At 38.1% G+C, this 21,997-nt stretch overlaps 1 protein-coding gene across 4 annotated transcripts in view; it reads left to right on the forward strand.

Annotated features, from left to right (window-relative positions):
• Nucleotides 1-21,997, forward strand: part of BCAT1 (branched chain amino acid transaminase 1) — a 108,679-nt gene that overhangs the window by 78,671 nt on the left and 8,011 nt on the right. For all 4 annotated transcript variants that reach the window (XM_073222340.1, XM_073222341.1, XM_073222343.1 and 1 more), the window contains exons 7-10: nucleotides 7,414-7,556; nucleotides 12,012-12,097; nucleotides 14,870-15,010; nucleotides 16,844-16,918. In XM_073222340.1, the coding sequence (XP_073078441.1) occupies nucleotides 7,414-7,556; nucleotides 12,012-12,097; nucleotides 14,870-15,010; nucleotides 16,844-16,918 (445 nt within the window). The remainder of the gene's footprint in view (nucleotides 1-7,413; nucleotides 7,557-12,011; nucleotides 12,098-14,869; nucleotides 15,011-16,843; nucleotides 16,919-21,997) is intronic.

The following is a 21,997-nucleotide window of genomic DNA, read 5'->3' on the forward strand; positions in this document are numbered from 1 at the left end:
TTGGCCACCCTAACTGGTGTGAGGTGATATCTCATTGAGCTTTTAATTTGCATTTCCCTGCTGATTAGTGATGTGGAGCATCTTTTCATGTGCCTGTTGGCCATATGAATATCTTCTTTGGAGAAGTGTCTGTTCATATCCTATGCCCATTTTTTAATTGGTTTATTTGTTTTTTGGGTGTTGAGGCAAGTGAGTTCTTTGTATATTTTGGATGTTAACCCCTTGTTGGATATGTCATTTATGAATGTATCCTCCCATACTGTAGGATGCCTTTTTGTTTTGCTGATGGTGTCCTTTGCTGTACAGAAGCTTTTTAGTTTGATGTAGTCCCATGTGTTCATTTTTGCTTTTGTTTCCCTTGCCTGAGGAGATGTGTTCAGCAAAAAGTTGCTCATGTTTATATTCAAGAGATTTTGCCTATGTTTTTTTCCAAGAGTTTTATGGTTTCATGACTTAATTCAGGTCTTTGATCCATTTCGAGTTTACTTTTGTGTATGGAGTTAGACAATAGTCCAGTTTCTTTCTCTTACATAGAGCTCTCCAGTTTTGCCAACACTGTTTGTTGAAGAGGCTGTCTTTTCCCCATTGTGTATCCATGGCTTCTTCATCATGTATTAATTGACCATATGTGTGTGGGTTTATATCTGGACCCTCTATTGTGTTCCATTGATCTATGAGTCTGTTCTTGTACAGTACCAAAACAATTTGGTACTTTTTGTGGCTTTATAGTAGAGCTTGAAATTAGGGACCATAATCCCCCCAGCTTTGTTCTTCCTTCTCAGGACTGCTTTAGCTATTCAGGGTCTTCTGTGGTTCCATATGAATTTTAGAACTATTTGTTCTAGTTTGTTGAAGAATGCTGTTGGTATTTTGCAAGGGATTGCATTGAATCTGTAGATAGCTTTAGGCAGGATGGCCATTTTGACAATATTAAGTCTTCCTATCCATAAGCACAGGTTGTATTTCCATTTATTGGTATCTTCTTAATTTTCTCTCATGAGTGTCCTGTAGTTTTCCAGGCATAGGTCTTTCCCCTCCTTGGTTAGGTTTTCTCCTAGGTATTTTATTCTTTTTGATGCAATTTTAAATGGAGTTTACAATTTTGTTAATGTGGTGTATGATGTTGATTGATTTTCAAATATTGTGCCATCCTTGCATCCCTGGAATAAACCACTTGGTCATGATGGATGATCTTTTTTATGTATTTTTTATTTTGGTTTGCTAATATTTTGTTGAGGATTTTTGCATCTGTGTTCATCAGGGATATTGGTCTGTAATTTTCTTTTATTGTGATGTCTTTGTCTGGGTTTGGTATTAGAGTGATGCTGGCCTCATAGACTGAGTTTGGAAGTATTCCCTCTTCTACTTTTTGGAAAACTTTGAGGAGGATGGGTATTAGCTCTTCTTTAAATGTTCGAAAAAATTTAGTGGTGAAGCCATGTGGTCCAGGCATTTTATTCTTAGGTAGTTTTTTCATTACCAGTTTGATTTCATTGCTGTTAATTGGTCTATTCAGATTTTCTGTTTCTTCCTGGATCAGTCTCAGAAAGTTTTATTTTTTCTAGAAAGTCCATTTCTTCTAGGTTTTCCAATTTGTTGGCATTTAATTTTTCATAGTATTCTCTCTGTGTTTCTGTGGTGTCCATACTGATTTTTCCTTTCTCATTTCTGATTATGTTAATGTGTGTACCCTCTCTTTTCTTCTTGATAAGTCTAGTGACGGGTTTATCTATTTTGTTTATTTTCTCAAAGAACCAGCTCCTGCTTTCATTGATTCTTCCTATTGTTTCATTCTTTTCTATTTTATTTATTTCTGCTCTGATCTTTATTATGTCCCTCCTTCTACTGACCTTGGGCCTTATTTGTTCTTTTTCTAATTTCATTAATTATGAATTTAGACTGTTCATTTGGGATTGTTCTTCTTTTTTGATGTAAGCCTGTATTGCAGTATACTTTCCTCTTAGAATTGCCTTTGCTGCATCCCACGGTTTTGGGCTGTTGAGTTGTTTTCATTTGTCTCCATGTATTTCTTGATCTCTGTTTAATTTAGTCATTGATTCATTGATTATTTAGGAACAGGTTGTTAAGCCTCCATGTGTTTGTGGGCTTTTTTGATTTCTTTGCATAATTTATTTCTAGTTTCATATATTTGTGGTCTGAGAAGCTGGATGGCAGAATTTGAACCTTTTTGAATTTACCAGGGCTCTTTTTGTTACCTAATATGTGACCTATTCTGGAAAACGTTCCATGTCACTTGAGAAGAATGTGTATCCTGCTGCTTTTGGGTAGAGTGTTCTGTAGATGTCTGTTAGGTCCATCTCTTCTAATGTGTTGTTCAGTGCTTCTGTCTCCTTATTTATTTTGTCTGGTTCATCTGTCTTTTGTTGTGAGTGGTGTATTGAAGTCTCCTATAATGAATGCATTGCATTTTGTTTCCCCCTGTAATTCTTTTAGTATTTGTTTCACATATTTAGGTGCTCCTATGTTGGGTGCATGGGTATTTATAATGATTATATCCTCTTTATCATTATGTAATGTCTTTTTTTTTTTGTCTCTGGTTACTTTCTTTGTTTTGAAATCTATTTTGTCTGATACAAGTACTGCAACTCCTGTTTTTTTCTCCCTATTATTTGCACAAAATATCTTTCCGCATCCCTTCATTTTTAGTCTGTGTATGTCTTTGGGTTTGAAGTGAGTCTCTTGCAGGCAACATATAGATGGGTCTTGTTTTTTTATCCATTCTGTAACTCTATGTCTTTTGATTGATGTATTCAGTCCATTTACATTTAGGGTGATTATCAATAGCTATATACTAATTGCCATTGCAGTCTTTAGATTCATGGCTACCAAAGGTTCAAGGGCAGCTTCCTTACTGTCTGTCTTAACTTGCTTATTATGCTATTTCAAACACAATCCAAAGGTTCTTTTTTTTCTCCCCTACTTCTTCCTCCTACACTCTTTATATGTGAGGTGTTACATTTTTTTACTCTTTGTGTATACCTTGACTAACTTTGTGAGTAGTTGATTTAATTTTGTATTTGCTTAGTAATTAATTGGTCTACTTCCTTTAATGTGGTTTTATTTTCTTCGGAGACAGCTATTTAGCCTTAGGAGTGCTTCTATCTAGAGCAGTTCCTTTAAGATATACTATAGAGATGGTTTGTAGGTGGTGAGTTCCCTCAACTTTTTCTCATCTGGAAGTTGTTTAATCCCTGCTTCAAATTTAAATGATAATCTTGCCAGATAGAGTATTCTTGGAGGTCCTTCTGTTTCATTGCATTAAATATATCATGCCACTCCCTTCTGGCCTGTAAGGTTTCTGCTGAGAAGTCTGTAGATAGCCTGATGGGGTGTCCTTTATAAGTGGTCTTTTTCCTCTCTCGTTTCTTTTCAATACTCCTTGTTCTTGATCTTTGCCTAAATTTTAAGTATTATATGTCTTTTTTTGCCTTCCTAGGGCTCCTTGTGTTGGAAGATCTCTGCACTTGGATCACCTGAGAGACTTATTTCCTTCCCCAGATTGGAGAATTTTTCAGCAATTATTTCCTCAAAAAGACTTTCTATTCCTTTTTCTCTCTCTTCTTCTTCTGGCACCTCTAATGCAAATATTGTTTCATTTGGATTGTTCACACAGCTTTCTTATTATTCTTTCATTCCTAGAGATCCTCCTTTCTCTCTGTGCCTCATCTTCTTTGTTTTCGTGTTCTCTAATTTCTGTTTCATTTACATTCTCCTCTACCTCATCTACTCTGCTTTTAAATCCCTCCATTGTATGTCTCATTTCAGATACTGTATTTTTCAAAGTTTCCATCTCTTTGTTGAAGACCTCCCTGAGATCTTGAATATTTTTCTGTAGCCCCATGAGGTTGTTTATGACTTTTATTTTGAAATTTATTAAGAAGATTGGTGATTTCAATTTCACCGAGTACTCTTCCTGGTGTTTTTTTCCTGTAGTTTTGTTTAGACCAAATTCCTTTGTTGTTTCATTTATTTCCTGTTTCCTAAGGAACTTTGTGTAGGCAGCACCCTCTGGTGCCCAAGCTCTACTCTCTGGAGCTGCTAAATACCTGCAGCAATGGTGGGTGTCACAGGTGAGTGGAACCAGCACCTGCCAGGAGGAAAGAGCTCGGCTGGGAGGGTTTTCTGCCTTCCCAGCTGTAATGCCTGCTTCCACTGCCAGGTCTGGTGGGCCATGCTTGCAGGTAGGAGCCTCTGTGCTATGCTCATGGAGCTGTCGTAGGTGATGCCACCCTCCAGCTGGCCTGGCATGATGGCAGGGGCAGTGGGTTAGCAGGACTGGTGCCTGCTGGGAGGAAGGAGTGGCAGGCTACGTATCACTGTGGGGGACCTTGGGGCTGCATTGCCAGTGAAGGGTTTGAAGCATCTGAAGCTCCTGAGAATTTCCCACCTGCTGGGCTGAACTTGCCAGGATGATTTTATCTGCCTGCTCTTTCCCCTGAGCTGCAAGCTCTGTGTTATCTGTGCCCCTTTAGCACCCCTCTTGCTGTTGGGAAGTTTTTCAAAGTGCACACCAATCTTTTGTCCCGGGGGGCCAGTTTTGCATACCTGTTCTCCACAAGTGGCTGAAATCTCAGTCTCTCCGAGTATTTGCTTGTCATTGCTTTCCAACTCCATTAGTCTCCAGAGTACCATGTAATATGGGTTCATGCTCCCAGAGAAGATCTCCAAGGCTGGGTGTTCAGCAGTCCTGGGCTTCTACTCCCTCTCTTCTCCATTTCTCTTCCTCCCACTTATGGGATGGGGGTGGGGAGAGGGCTTGGGTCCTGCCAGATTCTGGCTTTGCTACTTTTACCCTTTTCTGTGAGGTCTTCTCTTTTCCCCAGAATGCAGAAGACTGTTCTGCAGTCTTCAGGTTGCTTTTTCAGGATTAGTTGTATTTGCTGTATTTTCTTCTTTTATGTGATTTTGGGAGGAGGTTTCTGCCCCTCTTCTCATGCTGCCATCTTTTTTCCATAATCCCCTTTTCCTTTCAATGCACTGAAACGGCTGAAATCTTTTATTTTCTTTCCTGCCCAGGCAGCTTCGTGATGCTAAGGAATCATGGTTTTAACTCAGCCACACTGTCAAAAGTGTGTGCATGTTTGTTTTTCAGAGCTTCTTCAAGAATTCTCTATGTGTTTTTAATAAAGGGCATTTTACTTAATGAGAGAAATCATCTTTATTTTCAGATATGGTGAAATCTCAAGCTGTGTCTATGAACTAGAAAAAAGTCGATTAAAATAGTTATTTTAAAAAATTTCATTACTATATAATTAGCTTATATAACCTGTGTCTTAGCTCTTACTGTTATTATTTTATCTTTTCAAACAACCCTCTGTGGTATATAAAGCAAATATTTTTATTTGCCAGATGAATTCAGTGAGGAAAAAGTCAGAACTGATGCTTTAAGTTTACATGGAGTCCAACAGTGGAAGTTTAAGAGCTGTACCTAGGCCTGATGGTCCCAAACCCATGCTCTTTCTACTAGATTCCCCCCTGAAGTCAGGATTACCCTCATTAATAAAAAGTATTCATAATTCAACTCAGTTATTGCTTCTTTGCCATTTATTGTGCATACAGGTTATCTGACTTTTTATGGTCATTAAACAGAAACCTCCTATATACCAGAATTCTAGCATCTCCAGACTGGCAAATAGTTTACAAGTTAGTATCTGCATTTTGAAGGTCTTTCGATGAATCTTACGTTACCTTTATGTGACCAAACCTCAGGTTTCTCTAGGCATATAATATAATGCCTATTTCCCATTCCTGAATATTTTAGTTGCCAGTCAGTATTCTTTTGGTTGCAAGTCAGAAAACCAACTCAAACCCTCTTAAACAGCAAAGGGATTGATTGGCTCATGTAAGTGGGGCGGTAGGAGTGGATCCATGAGGGGCTCAGGCCATTGTTGCCAAGTTTATTTTGCCCTTGAAAGTGTCCCACTGTCCCCCTTCCCTCCTCACTCCATCTCATTTGCAGCTTCTGGCTCTGTTAGCCCAGGGCTCTCCTACTTCAGATGCCTTCTCCTGGAAGGGTGGTGATCTTGAACCCAATAGACACTGGCTAACTGTAGCAAACAAGCTGCCTCTGCCCCCAAAGGGAGAAAATCCCACTTTTAGGTTCCATACACTAAAATGAATGAGTGAATGACTCAAAGAAGGACTTACATGAGCAACTTAGATAACATGCCCACCCTTCAGTTGAATGGTGGGGGGCAAGGTGCTCTGACTGTCAGTGCCAGCACAATGACCTGGCTCTGTAGGAAGAGTGAAGAGAATATAGTGGAAAGAGAAGGTGTGCAGATCAAAATGACAGATGACCATTATAGTTTATGGCTCTTGCCCCTAAATTACACCTTGACTTAGACAATACTATACATTTAATCTTGCCCAGACCTAAATGAGATAATGTCAAAGGCCTATGTAGGTATTTTGTGGACTGTGCCAGTAATGCTTTGTAGTAGTTATTGTTGTGTGTTTGACTGTTACTATGTAATTCTGAAGGCTGCATAGTCTAGGGATGGGCCTAGGGTTTATTCCCTAGCCCTGGCTCATATTTGGCAGTACTTCTTAAACTCATTTGCTGATGTCTTCTGAAAGCTGAGGATGGCAAATTATACAACCAGAGGCTTAGGGAGGCAAGCAAGCATCACCTTTCGAGGACTCTCATGTTTTATTTAAACATTCATCCATGTTTTGTAATATACCCTGTAATTTCCCCATTTAAGTTTGATTGAAGATAATACTTTCACAATATTATTCAACTAAATTGTTATTTCAAGATGTGCTGTGTTCCTTTGATTTTGAATAATCTAGGATCATAGTGCAGGCTAGAAAAATGGGCATTTGGAGTACTTTTTGGTTAAAATCAAGATTTTTAACATTCTGTTGCACCATGTGGAGATTTTGGACATTGGGCATTAGATGTTTCTTTGGTGTTTTGAAACTCTTGGTTAAGAGCATAGACTTGGTGCTCTGCCACTTAATTAGAGTAAATTGATCCAAGTTACTTCTCCAATCCTCAGTTTCTCATCTGAACTATGGAAATAATCATAGTGTATAACTCATAGTATTGATCATTCACAGAAAATTCCGTGATATATGAAGAAAAATATTTAATAACTTTTAACTTCATTATTTATCTCTACTTTTTAAGTTAGGATTCCACAATTGTGTTTGCACTTTCTCTCACATGGGTGCAATTAGATCACATAGGTTCTTTAATGAGTTTCTTTAATATTATGCAGTTAACTAGAGAATATACATCTACATACACATATACATATGTGTGCATGTGAATATATGTACCATAGCACATGGACTACATCCAATGCAAATTAAAGACTTGAGGATTTTAGTGTGGAATGTGGGGGTAGTAGATTCATAATAAGTATGTTTTCTCTTTCTTCGAAGGAATTATGGCTCATCTCTCTTCGCCCAATGTGAAGCACTGGATAATGGGTGTCAGCAGGTTCTATGGCTCTATGGAGAGGATGATCAGATAACCGAGGTTGGAACTATGAATCTCTTTCTGTACTGGATAAATGAAGACGGAGGTAATCCGCCTAGATTTCAGCTCTTTGCTATTTTTCAGTCATTTTCAGTGGGACTGGGTAGAAAAGAACTAGAACAAGAGGATAAGATACACAAAGTGAGAACTACTGTGCTTTTTGCTAGTCCAGAAGAAATGAGTTTAAATTTCAGAATTTACAAAGGTTTGGCCTTTTGGCTTTGGATATACTTACTGAGGTGTCAACTTAAGGAATTTAAATCTCCATGATTTGAGGATTTGATGCTTTATCTCTTGTGCCATCTTCTTAACAGTTTTCCTATTCAAAATCCCTTGCATTTGGAGATAGGTCTCAGATCAATTCAGTGGTCATTAAGCATATATTATATGTATAAAATGCTGTAGTAATAAGCATAGTCTACTGATAAGACATTTAATTTAATGTATTCTCTTGCTATAATTCTCTCAACAACTGTTACCCTTTCTATGTATTTTGATAATACATCAGAAGCCTTCGAGACTTACTCTGGAGCTCAATTTGATGAAAGCACACTATTTTGAAGGACAGATTAGTCTCTCTTGGAATTGTACTTAGACTCTGGTTCATTCAAGGCCATTAATATATATCTACTATAAAAATATGTACTTTATTACCTTTAATATCCTGTATGCTCATTATCTCTCTTTGCTATTTTCTCTATGAGTTGGCAGAGACCATAGGGGTTCAGTGAAGTGCTGGCAACATCTGTGGTATTAGACTAAATGGCCAGAAACCAATACTGGAGAAAAATACAGATATATACATTTATTTCCATTATAATTTTAATAGTCACAAAAATCTTAAACATTTTTAGGCTTGCTTATGTCCTTAGGCTGTTCATTTTACATTACCGAGACAAGAAATATAAAATAAGTTTCCAAATACTTATAAAGCCTAGGTATTGGTTTCCCTTTTCCTTTACTTTAAAGTAACCTACAGTAGCCTTTATGGCTCTTTTGTTAATGGGCTACAAATAGAGGGAAGTGGGGATTCAGATGTGACTACCTTCAGGGCTACATGCATCTACTTTGAGCATTAGTTGCAGCGACTGAGTAGATGAGCTTTATGTTCCAGTCAGAAGTAGAATGAACAGAAGATGTGTGAGCACACGTCGTCCTGGGGCTGGCCATTGGTAATCCTTGGCATATTAAAGGCCAAATACAGATGGTGCTCATTTTTCCATTCCTGTTGTTTGTCCTTGGTACTACTTAAGAACAAAATTTATACTGGAATATTTGATTTCTAATTTTGAGTGATGGCATATGACGTATATCGAAAGCTGTGCTTGAATGATGACAGCCAGCGTTGAACTCTGCATTTAGGAACTAATAGATGGATTCAACTCATTCTTCCCACCTGCTCACTTCAGCCCCCACAACCTCCAGTAAAAACAGTTACATCATACAGAAGTGGCCCCATCATTATTTATGGGTGGGAAATGTCAGGATTTAAGCACAGTCTGAATCAGAGCTACATGATTTAGCCAGAAACACCAGAAACTGTCCTGGTGAAAAATTACCCCTTATCCAAACAATAATCATGGACCATTTCCACCATGGCTTTTAAAGGTCAGAATAGAAATGAGTGAATTTGTCTTCTGACTCTTAGAAAACATACAAGACCTTAAGAGTTACTATTCATATTATGCTCGCCTGAGGTAGCCTTAGTTGCAATGTGAATGTGGTCCTTCAGTTTGAGGATGTTCACCTAACAGATCAAATAAAATTTGAAGCAAGGAGGAAGGAAATGGAATAAATGTGTGGACAGTACTATTTGAGAAGTCAGTAGACTGTCAGGATAACCTTTCGGCTAAAAGCAGAGGACACTGAAGCAACTCTGTGGTACCTTTGTTTTATACCCTGTGGCTTTAGGAAAATACAAGGAATAATACATTGAAAATCAGCAAAATACTGATTTTCACAAACTTTGCCCAGGGGAGGGGTAAGCAGAGATCTTTCAGCAGTAGCCTGCCGTCTTTCCATGAGCCGCCACACTCATTCTCCTTTGGACAGATGGCTGCCCCAGAACAGTAGATAGTTGCTCTTGCGAAAGCATGGTGCTATGCACAAAAACTGTGTATGGCACTTGGCCTGTAACCCCTGTGGATTTTCATTCTAGTAACAGCAGTCCTGGCTGTAGGATCGCACAGTCCTGATTCTCTCTTTCACCCTGTTGACAAGTGAAACACACTTGCTACTCACTGTTGGAACAAACCATTTTACCTTGTACTGCACACTGGAACTGCCCTGAGAGTAAGCTGGTTGTTCTGGTTGGGTTCAGGGCTCATCTGGTAGAACAATCTGGCCGTGACATTGACGTTGTTCGGTCCACTCAGACCCCAGGAGCCTTCTCAGACATCAGGCATTTACACTGACGTGGACTGGAGCCCTTTTCCCTCAGGTGTCTGCATGGCATGCTTTTCTCAGTAAGGCTTCCCTTGAGCACCTCAATAAAAATTGCACACTTCCTTCTCCTCACCTTCCCACTTTTCTTTTTCCCCTATAGCCTGACATACTCTTGAACCTATAATGTTACCTTTGCATATTAGAAAGCAAGCAGGCATTCTGTCAGTTTTGTTCACTGCTGTATCCACAGTGCATCGATAAGCCAACTGCACATGGGAGGCACTCAAATAGGTATTTGTTGAATAAGTAATAATCATGACAGTGGGGTTTAGGGCACTTATGCAAACCCACCTTCCTGGTTCCTAAGACTGCTTGACTTGGGGATGTCGCAGATGAATCCTGCTGTTATGCTTCTGAATTCTTCATCTCCTAAAACTGATCTCTCTGTCAAAAACAAGTTGCATTTGTAGGCTGTTTCCCTCATGTTGGGCAATCTGGAGCCAGTTCTGGCTCTTCTAAGTATGTTTGTGGTTGCAGAGGAAAATGAATATTTCTCACCCAAATGTTGTCATGTCATCATCTCTGTCTGGCAACCAAAGAAGCAGATGTTCTGTTCCTTGACCTCAGGCTAGTGGTTGCAGTGTTGGGTGTTAAATATATTTCACAAAACTGCACTTGCACATGCGGAGCTGCTGTTTTTATTTAACTTCATGTCGTCTTAGTTTCAGCAGCCATAGGCAAAGTCCAGTTGGGGGGCACTTGAAGTATGCTTGTCTGTATGTTGGTGTGCGTGTGCATATGCACACCATGCATAAAGATCCGTACATTTCTGTATCCAGCTAGCTAGCTATTGCAAAACACAGGTTTATTTTGAGATCAACACTTCTAAGCATGATAAAAAGTAGCCCTAACAACATTGCCAAGAACAAATTTTCTTCTTTCCGGAAAGCGGTTTTCAGCAGATGATTTGTAGAAACAAAATTCCAAAAAACTATACTGCTATATCCCAGCAAAGAGGATTATTCATTTATTTTTTCAATTCAGAAGCACTTAATACATTACCATTCTGGGCAGGGCATGATGCTGTGTTTTGAGAACACAGGAGTAAATACGGAGTTTTGGTCTTCCATACAGTTTGGTTGCTGCGGTGTTTGATGTAACGCCCATGGAGCAGGTGAGCCCAGGCCATAGAATACTAAGGGGAAGGGTAGGGGCCCCAGTGTTAGGACACTTCAGCTTAGGTCCTGACTGTCCCCCGGTGTCACCAATCTTGTTAGTCACTTATCTTTATAGGGCCTCAGTTTCTTCTGTAAACTGAAGATTGCACTAGGTGACTTCTGAAGTCCTTTGTAGCTGCAGAAGATGGCTTGGGGGAGCTCAAAGACACCAGTGTGATTTCCACACAGCTTTTGTTACCTGGCGATCCTTTCGAGCACACCTTGCTAATTCATCTGCAAATACAAGAATGGGCAATACATCATCTGTTATAGGGTTCAACATCTTTCAAAAGTGAGGACTTAAGGTTTGAGTTTCTCCCTAGATTTAGATTCTTGGGTGCCAAAGGTGGGGAGAGAAGGGGATGTTGAGTAGCAGAGATGTCCGTAAGGAGCGCTGGCGTGGTTGACGGAGCACGCTGACACTAGGAGTCGGATCATCACGCCAGCCCCCAGCTAGGTAGGTCTCTTAACAGACCAGGGTCTCTGGTGGCTGGGTTTAGTCACCTATGGAGTTTTGGTTTTTGTATTTCTTTTTCTCATCCTGTTCGCCACATACATGCTCGAGTCCATCCTGAATCCATTACATTGGAATATCGGAGGGTAAAGCCGGCGTTTCCATATCTATTTGAGTGGATACTCTGCCAGATTTTAGATTAGTGTAGACAGGCTGAGGGCACATACACTTGTGGGGTGGGTCCCTCGGGAGCACTCTTTTTCTCTTTCCTTTTTTAAAATAAAGATCTATCTAACGTGTGAAATAGTTTAGAAATAGAACAATGCCATCGTCCTCATGTTTATTATTAGCCAACTTTTGAGACATGTTTCTTTCTAATTGCTTTTGATAGAAGGCATAGCTAATGTAGCTGAGATTTGAAAATATTCCTATTTCTAATTGACAGAAGAAGAACTGGCAACTCCTCCGCTAGATGGCATCATTCTTCCAGGAGTGACGAGGCAGAGCATTCTGGACCTGGCAGACAAGTGGGTGGGTACCTTTGACATGAATTGCTTTTAGAAGCCTGAAACAAAAACCAATCACAATAAGCCCGTTAGTGCTGAAATAATATTCTGTATAACCAATGCTATCTAATCTTTAAAAATTAACTTGAATGCAAAGAAGTCTTCTAGAAAGACTGTCTTGGCAACACTATCAAATGAGTATTGTTTATGGGGAGGGCAGACAGAAACCAGTTTGGTGAGTTCTTCCTGAAGAAATCTTCTAGCGCTAGTCTCAGGCTCTGTGACCAGGTGTCTCCTGCCAACTCACCTGGCGTATACTTTGTGTGCTTGCACTTAGCCAGTCTGTGGCTTTGCAAGCCTAAGTGCCCTTCTTCCAAATGGCAGTGATTCATAGTTCTTCCCTTCCTCTGTTTGTTCCAGCGTATCCATGCTCATCATAGAAATTAAAAAATCTTACTGGCCTATAAATGTTTACTAGCATTAACTATTAGTTTGGCTACTTTCTTCTTCCTTCCTGCCCTTTATCCTCCCAAACTCACATACATACAAGCTGATGTTAAAATCAAAACACCCAAGCAAACGTAAAGTTGTTTTCTGTAGACTTTCCAGCCCATGTGCCTCAGCAAGCATGTTAAATCGTTTGGTATTAGACATGACACTATATGTAACATACCCAAGATAAATACGGAATGAATTTGTTACCTGGCCAAGATTCCCGGGTGGAACTTTTGACCCCTGTGTGATAATAATCTTCAGGGGACATAGAAAAGCTTTGAGCATACTGTGGTCAAACAGTGCTAATAGGACAAATGTTTAGAAACACACACATTACCTAGGAGAGAACTAGCACAGTCTCTCTGGAAAAGGCTTGGAAATACAGGAAACATGCTATAAATAATTCTATAAATCCCTGAAGTAGACAAGACCCAACTGCCACATGCTGGCTGGCACATTGGGCATGACATTTACAAACTGTTGGTATAATTTCAAACAGCTTGCCCTGTCCTAAATATGTTTGCAGTTGGAAAGATGTATTTTCAAAGCTCAGTAATTTTTGTTTTATTAGAGAAAAAAATCAACCAAGTACAGAAGGTTTGATGACAAGTTGCAAGTGGAAATGCTTTTCCCACACTAACAATCTACGAGCATGAAAAATAGGTTATTATGGAGGAAGTTTTTCTTGACTCCTTAGCTGTAATTTATTCTAAAAGCTATTTTGAAACAGTGAGACATAATTGCCAAGAGGCATGTGGGGGGTTACCATTACTTGCCAAACAGGGGAAATTGTCCAAAGATAAGTAAGGGTGAACAGAATAAAAACAATTCTGTTTATTTACAAGAGATTTTTTTTTTCTTTTCCAGAACTTAGAGCTCAGTTTGTTTTCGGTTAATTTGGCTGGTTTTCTGGAATTTATTTATTTATTTACCCCTGAGCAACATAACTGTAAAATTGCCAACTGAGATAAATTGAAACTTGCAAAAAGCCATATTTCTATTGTAGGCGTATTTTCGTGCCCTTCCAAATATACTATAGCATGATACAGTCTTCATCTAAATGTTTTGAATCTTGTCAAGGTCTCTGATTTCCATTTTTACCTATGGTGGATTTATAGGTTTTAAAAAATAATCTCATTTTAAAAAAACCTATCCATTCTTTGTTGCTTGTAATTTAAATAGCCTGTTGACAAACTTTGCACTTTAACCGCTAACATGAAAGAATGAGGATTAAACAGATTAAACAATGCATATGAAACAGCTTAAGAGCATCAGCATGTTTTCCTGTTTCCTATCCTTGAGCAAATAAAATGTCCAAATAGTTCAGTGTAAGTCACTGAGGTTACACCAATAATTCTATGATGAAACTCAGCCTAATATATTAAAGATAAGGAAGAGAGGAAGAGGATTACTGCTGTAAAGTCAAGAGAATCAGTGAATTTAGAAAGAAATATATATATATATTTACATGTGTCTACACATATATTCATATATGTATAATAAATATATATATATAATATATATAATAAATATATACTTATATGGGTGTGCATACACACACACGTACTGTAATTTTTTAGATATACTTTCCTATATATGCTTTCCTACATATATACACTTTCAGTTTTAAAATAATGAATTATTTCAGATAGTTAAACTCATCCTAAGTTTTTACTCTGTAAAAGACACTGTAGAATGCAGTCATATCAGGCCAGAGTTCAAATCCAGTTTGTGCCATTTACTAGCTGTGTGGCCTTAGGGCTGTCGCTCATCTGCCTGGAACCTTAATCTCCTCATCTGTAAAATGAGGATGATAGACCCACCTTACAGATAGAGAACTTGGCATGCAAAGGGTGCTCAATGAATAGTAGCCAAAAGTATTAATATTATGTAGTAATATATTTTATGATAAATATGTGTTAAGACTGTTAATGTAGAACACACATTAAAAGTAGCACTCCAGGTACATCAACTTGTGAGACTTTAGCCATGTCAACAAATAAAAGGCAAAAAAACACAGGCGTGTATTAAAATATATGTGTTTTATTGTGACAGCCTTGTATTTTAAATTCCACCCATCTCACTGAGAGATGCTGTGACCTTGGAGGAGGTTGCTTGACCCCTCAGTGCGCTTGCCAGTAGGGTGATGTGGTCCCTCCAGCTTTCCCGCGAAGGAAGGGTGGTTTATGGCCTCATCTGAGTTCAATCTGAGCCTAAAGTAGGAGAATACATACTGTAGGGCTGATTCTGCTTTGCCTTTTCCTTGCAAATACACATCTCTACTTTTTAACCTTCCAAATAGGGTGAATTTAAGGTGTCGGAGAGGTACCTCACCATGGATGACTTGACAGCAGCCGTGGAGGGGAACCGAGTGAGGGAGATGTTTGGCTCCGGGACGGCCTGCGTTGTGTGCCCCGTTTCTGATATTGTGTACAAGGGCGAGGTAAGACAGTGCTTCTGCGCTGCCTGTCAGTCAAGCATCTGCAGCTTGGCATTCCATTGACTGGGGCAGCCCGTCCCCAGCAACTGGGGTTAGCAAATTACTTCCTCTCATCTTCCCAGTAATTTTGTGCTGGCTCTGATGTGGTAGGAAGTCATTTGTGTCCTTGGACAACGATCCTATCTGCCTTGTGTCAGTTTTGGGATTGGAGATGTGCAAGTAGACTTCTTCTCTTACTTCTTTCTACCAGCTCACTAAGGAAGTAGGTAGATTTCAGTGACTAGTTTCCAAAAGTACTTCCAGAATCCTGGAGTAGGAATGGAAAATAAATTTGAATACTCATCTCCTACTATGATTATTATTGTTACTATTATTTTTATTGCTGCTGCTGCTATTATTATTATTTAGACAGCTTTACAGAAAACTTCACTTGGCAAACCTGGTGTATTTACCAAAATCTTCCAAAAGGAATTCAAGGAATTGGTTGGAAGAAATTTTCTTCTCCCAGTAAATAGTCTCATTTTATATATGCTGTACTTCCATTTTTCTTTTGCTCAGTTTTTTTCCCCTTTATAATAAAGCACCGATACTTGTGATTAACATCATTTTCTAACTTTATAACTTAAAGGTGTGTGGGTATTATTCTTAAAATGTGAATTAGCTTAAATTATCAGTTTAATATAAATTCTGTTGGTTTCTAAATTCACCATCATAGTTATTTTCCTCAGCTGGTTGGGTTGATTTTTTTTCTGCTGGTTTTAATAGATGGCAGCCTTATTGCTTGAGATTTTCAAACTTCATTTTTAAGAATGGCTTCTGCATAACTCCATCTACAGGTTGATTGTTTAAAGGGAGAAAAATTATTCTATTATATATCAATACATGAACTGATTATAAAACTACTGTCTCCCACTTTATTGTGGTAGTATTTAGGTAAATGCCCCCTGTCCTCCCAAATTAGTCCACTTTTTTGATGAACTGAAGTCATTAGGTGAGATTTTTTTTTCAGTCCCAGTATTATTTCACTGCTAGAAATAAAATGTTTATAAAGTTTAATGTCTTTTTAATGGTGTTGTTTCCAGGAGGTGTTCAGAACCAAAGGTACATCTAATCCTATCGCAGTCCTAATATATCTTGTCTTATTTTTCTAAAGGGCATATGAAGAAAAGTGATAGCATGGACTATCTACTGAAATCAAACTATCAAAAGCCTGCAGGCCAATAAGGCCTGAGTGGGCATGACTCAGATATAAATTCGGGGTGTGAAATCTCTCAGCCCTCAGTTTAATCATGCAGCCCAATGTGGAGGTCATGGCCCCTAGAGGTTTGGCTTAAAATGGCCATAGGTTTTGAAGCCTCTTCTGTAAAGGCATAGATTTGCTTTAATTTATGTCCCTGAAGTGACTTGCTCTAGTTTGTGGCCAAGTGTCTTGGAGCTCTCATTTCCTGCTAAGAAGGTTAGATTAGATGGGGAGGCCAGTCATTCATCCTGGTAGAGTCTCCTAGAAGAGATAGGATTCTTTAAGTTTAGCTGTTATTTTGTAGGTACCCCTTGCTTCTCCTTGGTTCCTTAAATCAGCCTGAGGACTGGCACATGAACCAGTTATGCCTTAAAGTCAGTTGGTAGGCCATGAAAACAATCTACTGTCGGCTAGTTTGTTCTTATTCAAATTCAGGATAGAAAAGAGCCTCTGGCATGAGAAGCTACCTAATCAGGTTATAGTGCCATTTCACATTTCAGCAGAAGTGCCTTAATGCAGTAGAACCTCTGAGTGTCTTACCTGTCACTGTACATGGGAATATCCTTAAATTATCTCATGTCTGGTTTTTCTCATAGACTATACACATTCCAACTATGGAGAATGGCCCTAAGCTTGCGAGCCGGATCTTGGGCAAATTGACTGACATTCAGGTAAGGGCGTCTTTCTTCTAAAATGCCATCTTATTTCAATCAGAGTTTAAAAACAAGTCATATTTCAATAGAGAGAAGAGAGCAAATATTGCCATTTGGAGCCAACAAATTTAATTTAAAGATGTTCCTGATAGTACGTGTGGGCATGAGCAAAGAAAAAATGGAAAAGAAGATACACATTAAAAAAAAGAAAAAGAAAATATTGTCAGGGACTCCAAATAATAAGATAAATAACATTTTATATAAATATAAATCTTAATAACATTTAAAAATCTCATTAAAAAGTATAACAGTTTTGTAAAAAGAAAAATTGAAAGTAGGAGACAGCACAGAGGAAAACTAATAGTGTCTGTGATTCTAACACTGAAATATAACCACAGTTCATTTTTAATATCTCAACTTCCAATATTTTATAAGTACTTATATACTTTTAGATATTTTTTTCTAACAAAAATTTTCATACATAATTTGGTTATATGTTTTTTTACACTTAATAAATCATTTGCTTTTTCATATCGATTTTCTCAATTCCATGTATAAAGTTTGAGTTGCATTATATGGATGTACCACCATTTTTAGGGAAATCTTATTATTGAACATTATGTTACCAACTTTTTCCCTATTAGGAACAGTGTATCCTCGATTATTTCCCTAGAATAAATTTAGGGGTTTATAATTGTTGGGTCAAAGAGGGTGCACACCTGCTTTTTTATATGGCTAAACTTGTTTTGCCTATTTTTCCTGAGCAGCAATCTACAGTAATATCTCATTAGGCAGTTAAGCATAGTTTTAGGCAGGCATATCATACCAGGTAATGCCAGGTAACCTATAAAAGAAACTATTCTGTAATTTGAAAGTGCTTCACAAGTTGGAGGATTTTGTTGAGTCCGGGTACCACCATTACTAGTCAGTGAAAATATTCAAGGGAGCTGAGATTCATATTGAAACATGAAATGAAGTTTGACAGTTTGGGTGACATCAGATGGTGCTAGGTCTTAAAACTTAGCAACAATTTAAAGTTGGTTGGGAAAACAACAAGCCCTTATAGAGTAGTTGAGGCCCTTGGATAGCGATAAAAATTGTAGTTTTTGAAGACTTACTCAGTAACTTTTATGCAAGATTAACAATATTAAAAGGAAAGAATGTGGTTTTTGAATAAATGGCTTCCACTCTTAATGAAGGCTTTTTGTAGGCATTTTATTTATGCTAAATAAAGTAATATCTTAATATTGGAAGACAGAATTTATTGAGGTGCTTTCTATTTATGTACACAGAAATGATTAAAATTGGAAGAAATTTATTAAAACTTTCTACATGAATGTTTTGATTATTTAAATTTTTTATTGTTGCCTGAGTAAATCTGATGAAGATAAATAAATTTTAGTGTTTTGCTCAAATAAAGAACATAAATAAACAAAATATATAATTGACTAGATTCTGAAGGACTTTATCTGAAACAAAAATGAAAGATTTTTTAAGAATGGTAGAAGTGTGGGGATAGTGGGTGGTAAGGAAAGAAGATCTCTTTGGAAAATTTAAAAAAAATAGTATGGAAGTGCATGTTTAAAATATAAGAGATTTCAGAATTGCCTCCTGGAGATTATATGAAATAAGAAAATTTACGTTTATCTGGTTGAAAAGGACTAAAAGAAAAGGAAAAATAGTCAATTGGGTTGAGGGAAAAATCAAACTCTATTAAATTGGAATTGGGAAGAGACATCTAAGTAGACATATTAAATCAACATACTCAGGAAGCTTTGGCTAAGGGAGACAAAAGCAGAAATGTATGTCATCCCCATTGAGTTGGCAATAAAAACTATGCATCAGACCCTAAAGTATGAGTAAAAGAGAAGCCCAAAGACAATTTTTGGGCAAAAAAAGAAGCTATTACAAAAGTTCTCAGAAAGAACATTTTGAAAGTAAGATTGTGGAAACCCAAAATGTAGATGAATGAAGTGACTTTTTAATTCATTCATTCAAGAAAATACACTTATTGGACAACTGTGCAAAAGGCCATTCTAGGTGTGGGTGACATAATAACAAAAAAAGGGCAAAAAATTAGAAAAGCCAAAACACACTGATACACAGGAAGAAGGACAAAACATTCAATTTAAATGCAAGATCACATGAAAACATTTAGAAGTAAAAGATACATATGAAGCCAAGATGTAACATTTTGCTCTTACTTGTATATATTCTCAATATAATATAGTTCCTAAAGCTAAGAAGAAGTTAGCAATTTCTCTTTTACCCTAGATATTAAAGTATAATGGTAGTTAACACTAAAAGCCAGTGATTCATTCAGAGTTCCATATGGAAGAACAAAACAAAGAGATACAGTCACAGGATATGTGAGATAAAACAATGATTCTGAATTAAACCACAAACCAGAAGCACCGACTCTGCTCCGGATTATTAAGTAACAAAGGACCTTACATTAAGACCACATCTTTCTTCTTCAATTATTTTATGCCCATGGGGATGGAACCCAAAATTTCAAAACCCTTCTTATAGGATGGCAAATTGGTGCTGTCAGCAAGCACAAGGTTGTCTCTTTCTCTCCAAAATAAAAATCATTCGAGTAATTAATGAGGAAAAAGCATAGGATTGCATCATGCTTTGCATTTGCTCTCTCTGACATGACTTGGAAACATTACATAGGAAACCAGTATTTCCTACGAAGTGCTCTGAGGAATTGAATAAGAGCCACAACACCGCAAACCCCTCAAAATTCTTGATTGTGACCTGGGGAAAATTCCTTCTTAGCCACACACTTGCTTTTCATTTAACTAGTGTACTTGCATATACGAGTAAGAATCTCTGAGGTCAAGTATTTATCCTAGGTCTTAGATTGTCCTACAAATACCTCTTAGGAGGGGAACATTTCAAATGGCAGTTTTTCCTTTTCTTTTTTTTTTTTTAATGCAAAGAAGCAAACGACCTCTGTGTTCATACTCAACCAAATTTAAACTTGGAGAACATTAGCCATGCCTCTCAGCCCTCTTTTTCCTCCCATTACTCTTTCCTATTCCAGTTACTCACCAGCCTCCTCACCTCCGCCCCTGCCATTTGGGGTCTTCTCTGTTCTGTATGCTCTGCTCTCTGCGGCTTCCTTCCTGCCTTTTTGCACGTTCTACAATTTGCCTGCTTGGTAAGGTCTTGGTTGTCCTTTAAGTCACATCTCCTTCAGGAACCTTTGAATCTCTCTTGAACATCTCTTTCCCGCATACACTCATACATTCACCCACTTAAATGCCACCTCTTCCTCCAGCTTCCATAGCTCCTGGGGTTAAATTATATTCTAACTAGTCATGCCCTTGTCTTTGTTCTGAGGCTGTTTGACTGTGGGAATTGTTTTATTCTCTTTTTTGTAACCAGGGCCTGGATTTTAGTTCATACTCAGTAATGTTTCTTGGATAAATAAATAAAGGAATGAATGGGTGAGTGATACACCAAGCCAATGCAAAAGAGCAAAAAACATGTTGCTTTTGAATATTAACACATTGTAAGAAGAGGTGGGAGGAAGGTCTTGAATAATGTCAAATTATTTTTCAAAACACCCTACACAGCACCTGATTTAGATTTTTTCAAAGTGAGAGAACAGACATCGAGACTGCTGTCAGGATCAGATAAAAGCTAGAACCTACGACTTAAATATGAGGGCTAGCAAGTTCAGTGACTTGCAGTGCTGCTGTTGAGGTGTCAGAGAGTGGGAAGTGGTGATTATAGAGACGGGAGAGGTAAACCTCTACATAGTTGAGGGAAAGGAAAGCCCCAGTTGGACAGGAGCAGGGTCTGCATTGATTGCAGGTCACCACATAGAATTAAACATCTCTTTTCCTATTAATGGCTACAGCTTTGTAAGAACAAATGATCATTAGTGGTTATTGTACTTTTCTTCTGCTCACTGGAACAGCTTGAAGACTTTTAGTTACATAAGAAGTTAAAGAGTCCCTCCCCTTTTTCCTGCCCATGTCCCAAACTATCCTTCTGTTTGTGTGCATGCTAAGGGAACATTTCCCAGACTGCCTTGATGACTCAGTTCCTTGGCCAGCTTGCCAGCCCTTCCATGTTCCCTAGCACACACCTCTCTGCATGTTATGTATGGGATTACCAAGTTTTGCATGGCCATTGAATAATAGGATTTAGAACAAGAATTGAAAGCTTTTTACCTGGTGTGCAGCACTGAATATATTTTTATTGGCAATGTGGGGAGTATGCGTGATAATGCAGATAGTCCTTTTATGTGCTAAGAATTGTCTGCTGAACGTAGGAGGTATTTTAGTAAAGGCCATGTAAAATCATGTACCGTATGTACGCTGAATGTGAAGTAATGAACTTGTTATTTGTCATGTCCTGGTTTAGTGTTCTAACTAGAATCCATGAAAAGATGAAAATTCAGCACATCACACTGATTGTCTTCTACAAGGGTTCCTAGTACCTTCCTATAGGTTCAGTCTGATTTGCTCTGTTACTTGAACCTCGTCTTTGATTCCAGTGAACAAAACCAAGTGTCTCTTAGAAGCAGGCCTGCCAAACGATGGGGTGGGCCCGCTGCTGTGGCTTTGTAATGACCTGATGATGGTGCACTGCAGCCTAGCTCTTGGGATATGTTCTTGCCCCTCCTTCTCCGGACACATACTCTCGAGAAAAGAATATAATTTCTGTCTCTGCTAAAATCTGTCATTTCTCCTTTGAATTACTTTGCAAAAATTAAATGGAATTATCCATCATCCAAACGAAAAGTTTGATTGCTAATTGTCAAGATCTAGTTTCTATGAATTGCCTGTAGTCCATCTCTGAAATACGTCTCCGAGTGTTATGATTTTACATAAGAGCATAAATTGAAGGATGTAAGGAGAAAACCTTAATACATCTCATGCAGGTTCATAGAGTGATGTGGCCTGTGACTGTCAGTGTAACCAAAATTGAATTTTGACTATTTATAAAACTAAAGTAATTGAAAATATATTTACTTTGACCGAAGCGACTCAAGATGAAATTGTAGTGAAACAGTTGTAGAAGAAACAGTTCTTCTGCGGATCTGCTAAAATGTCAAAATGCTGACATACGAATGTT

The sequence above is a fragment of the Manis javanica genome, chromosome 15, assembly GCF_040802235.1.
Source record: "Manis javanica isolate MJ-LG chromosome 15, MJ_LKY, whole genome shotgun sequence".
Lineage (NCBI taxonomy): Eukaryota > Metazoa > Chordata > Mammalia > Pholidota > Manidae > Manis > Manis javanica.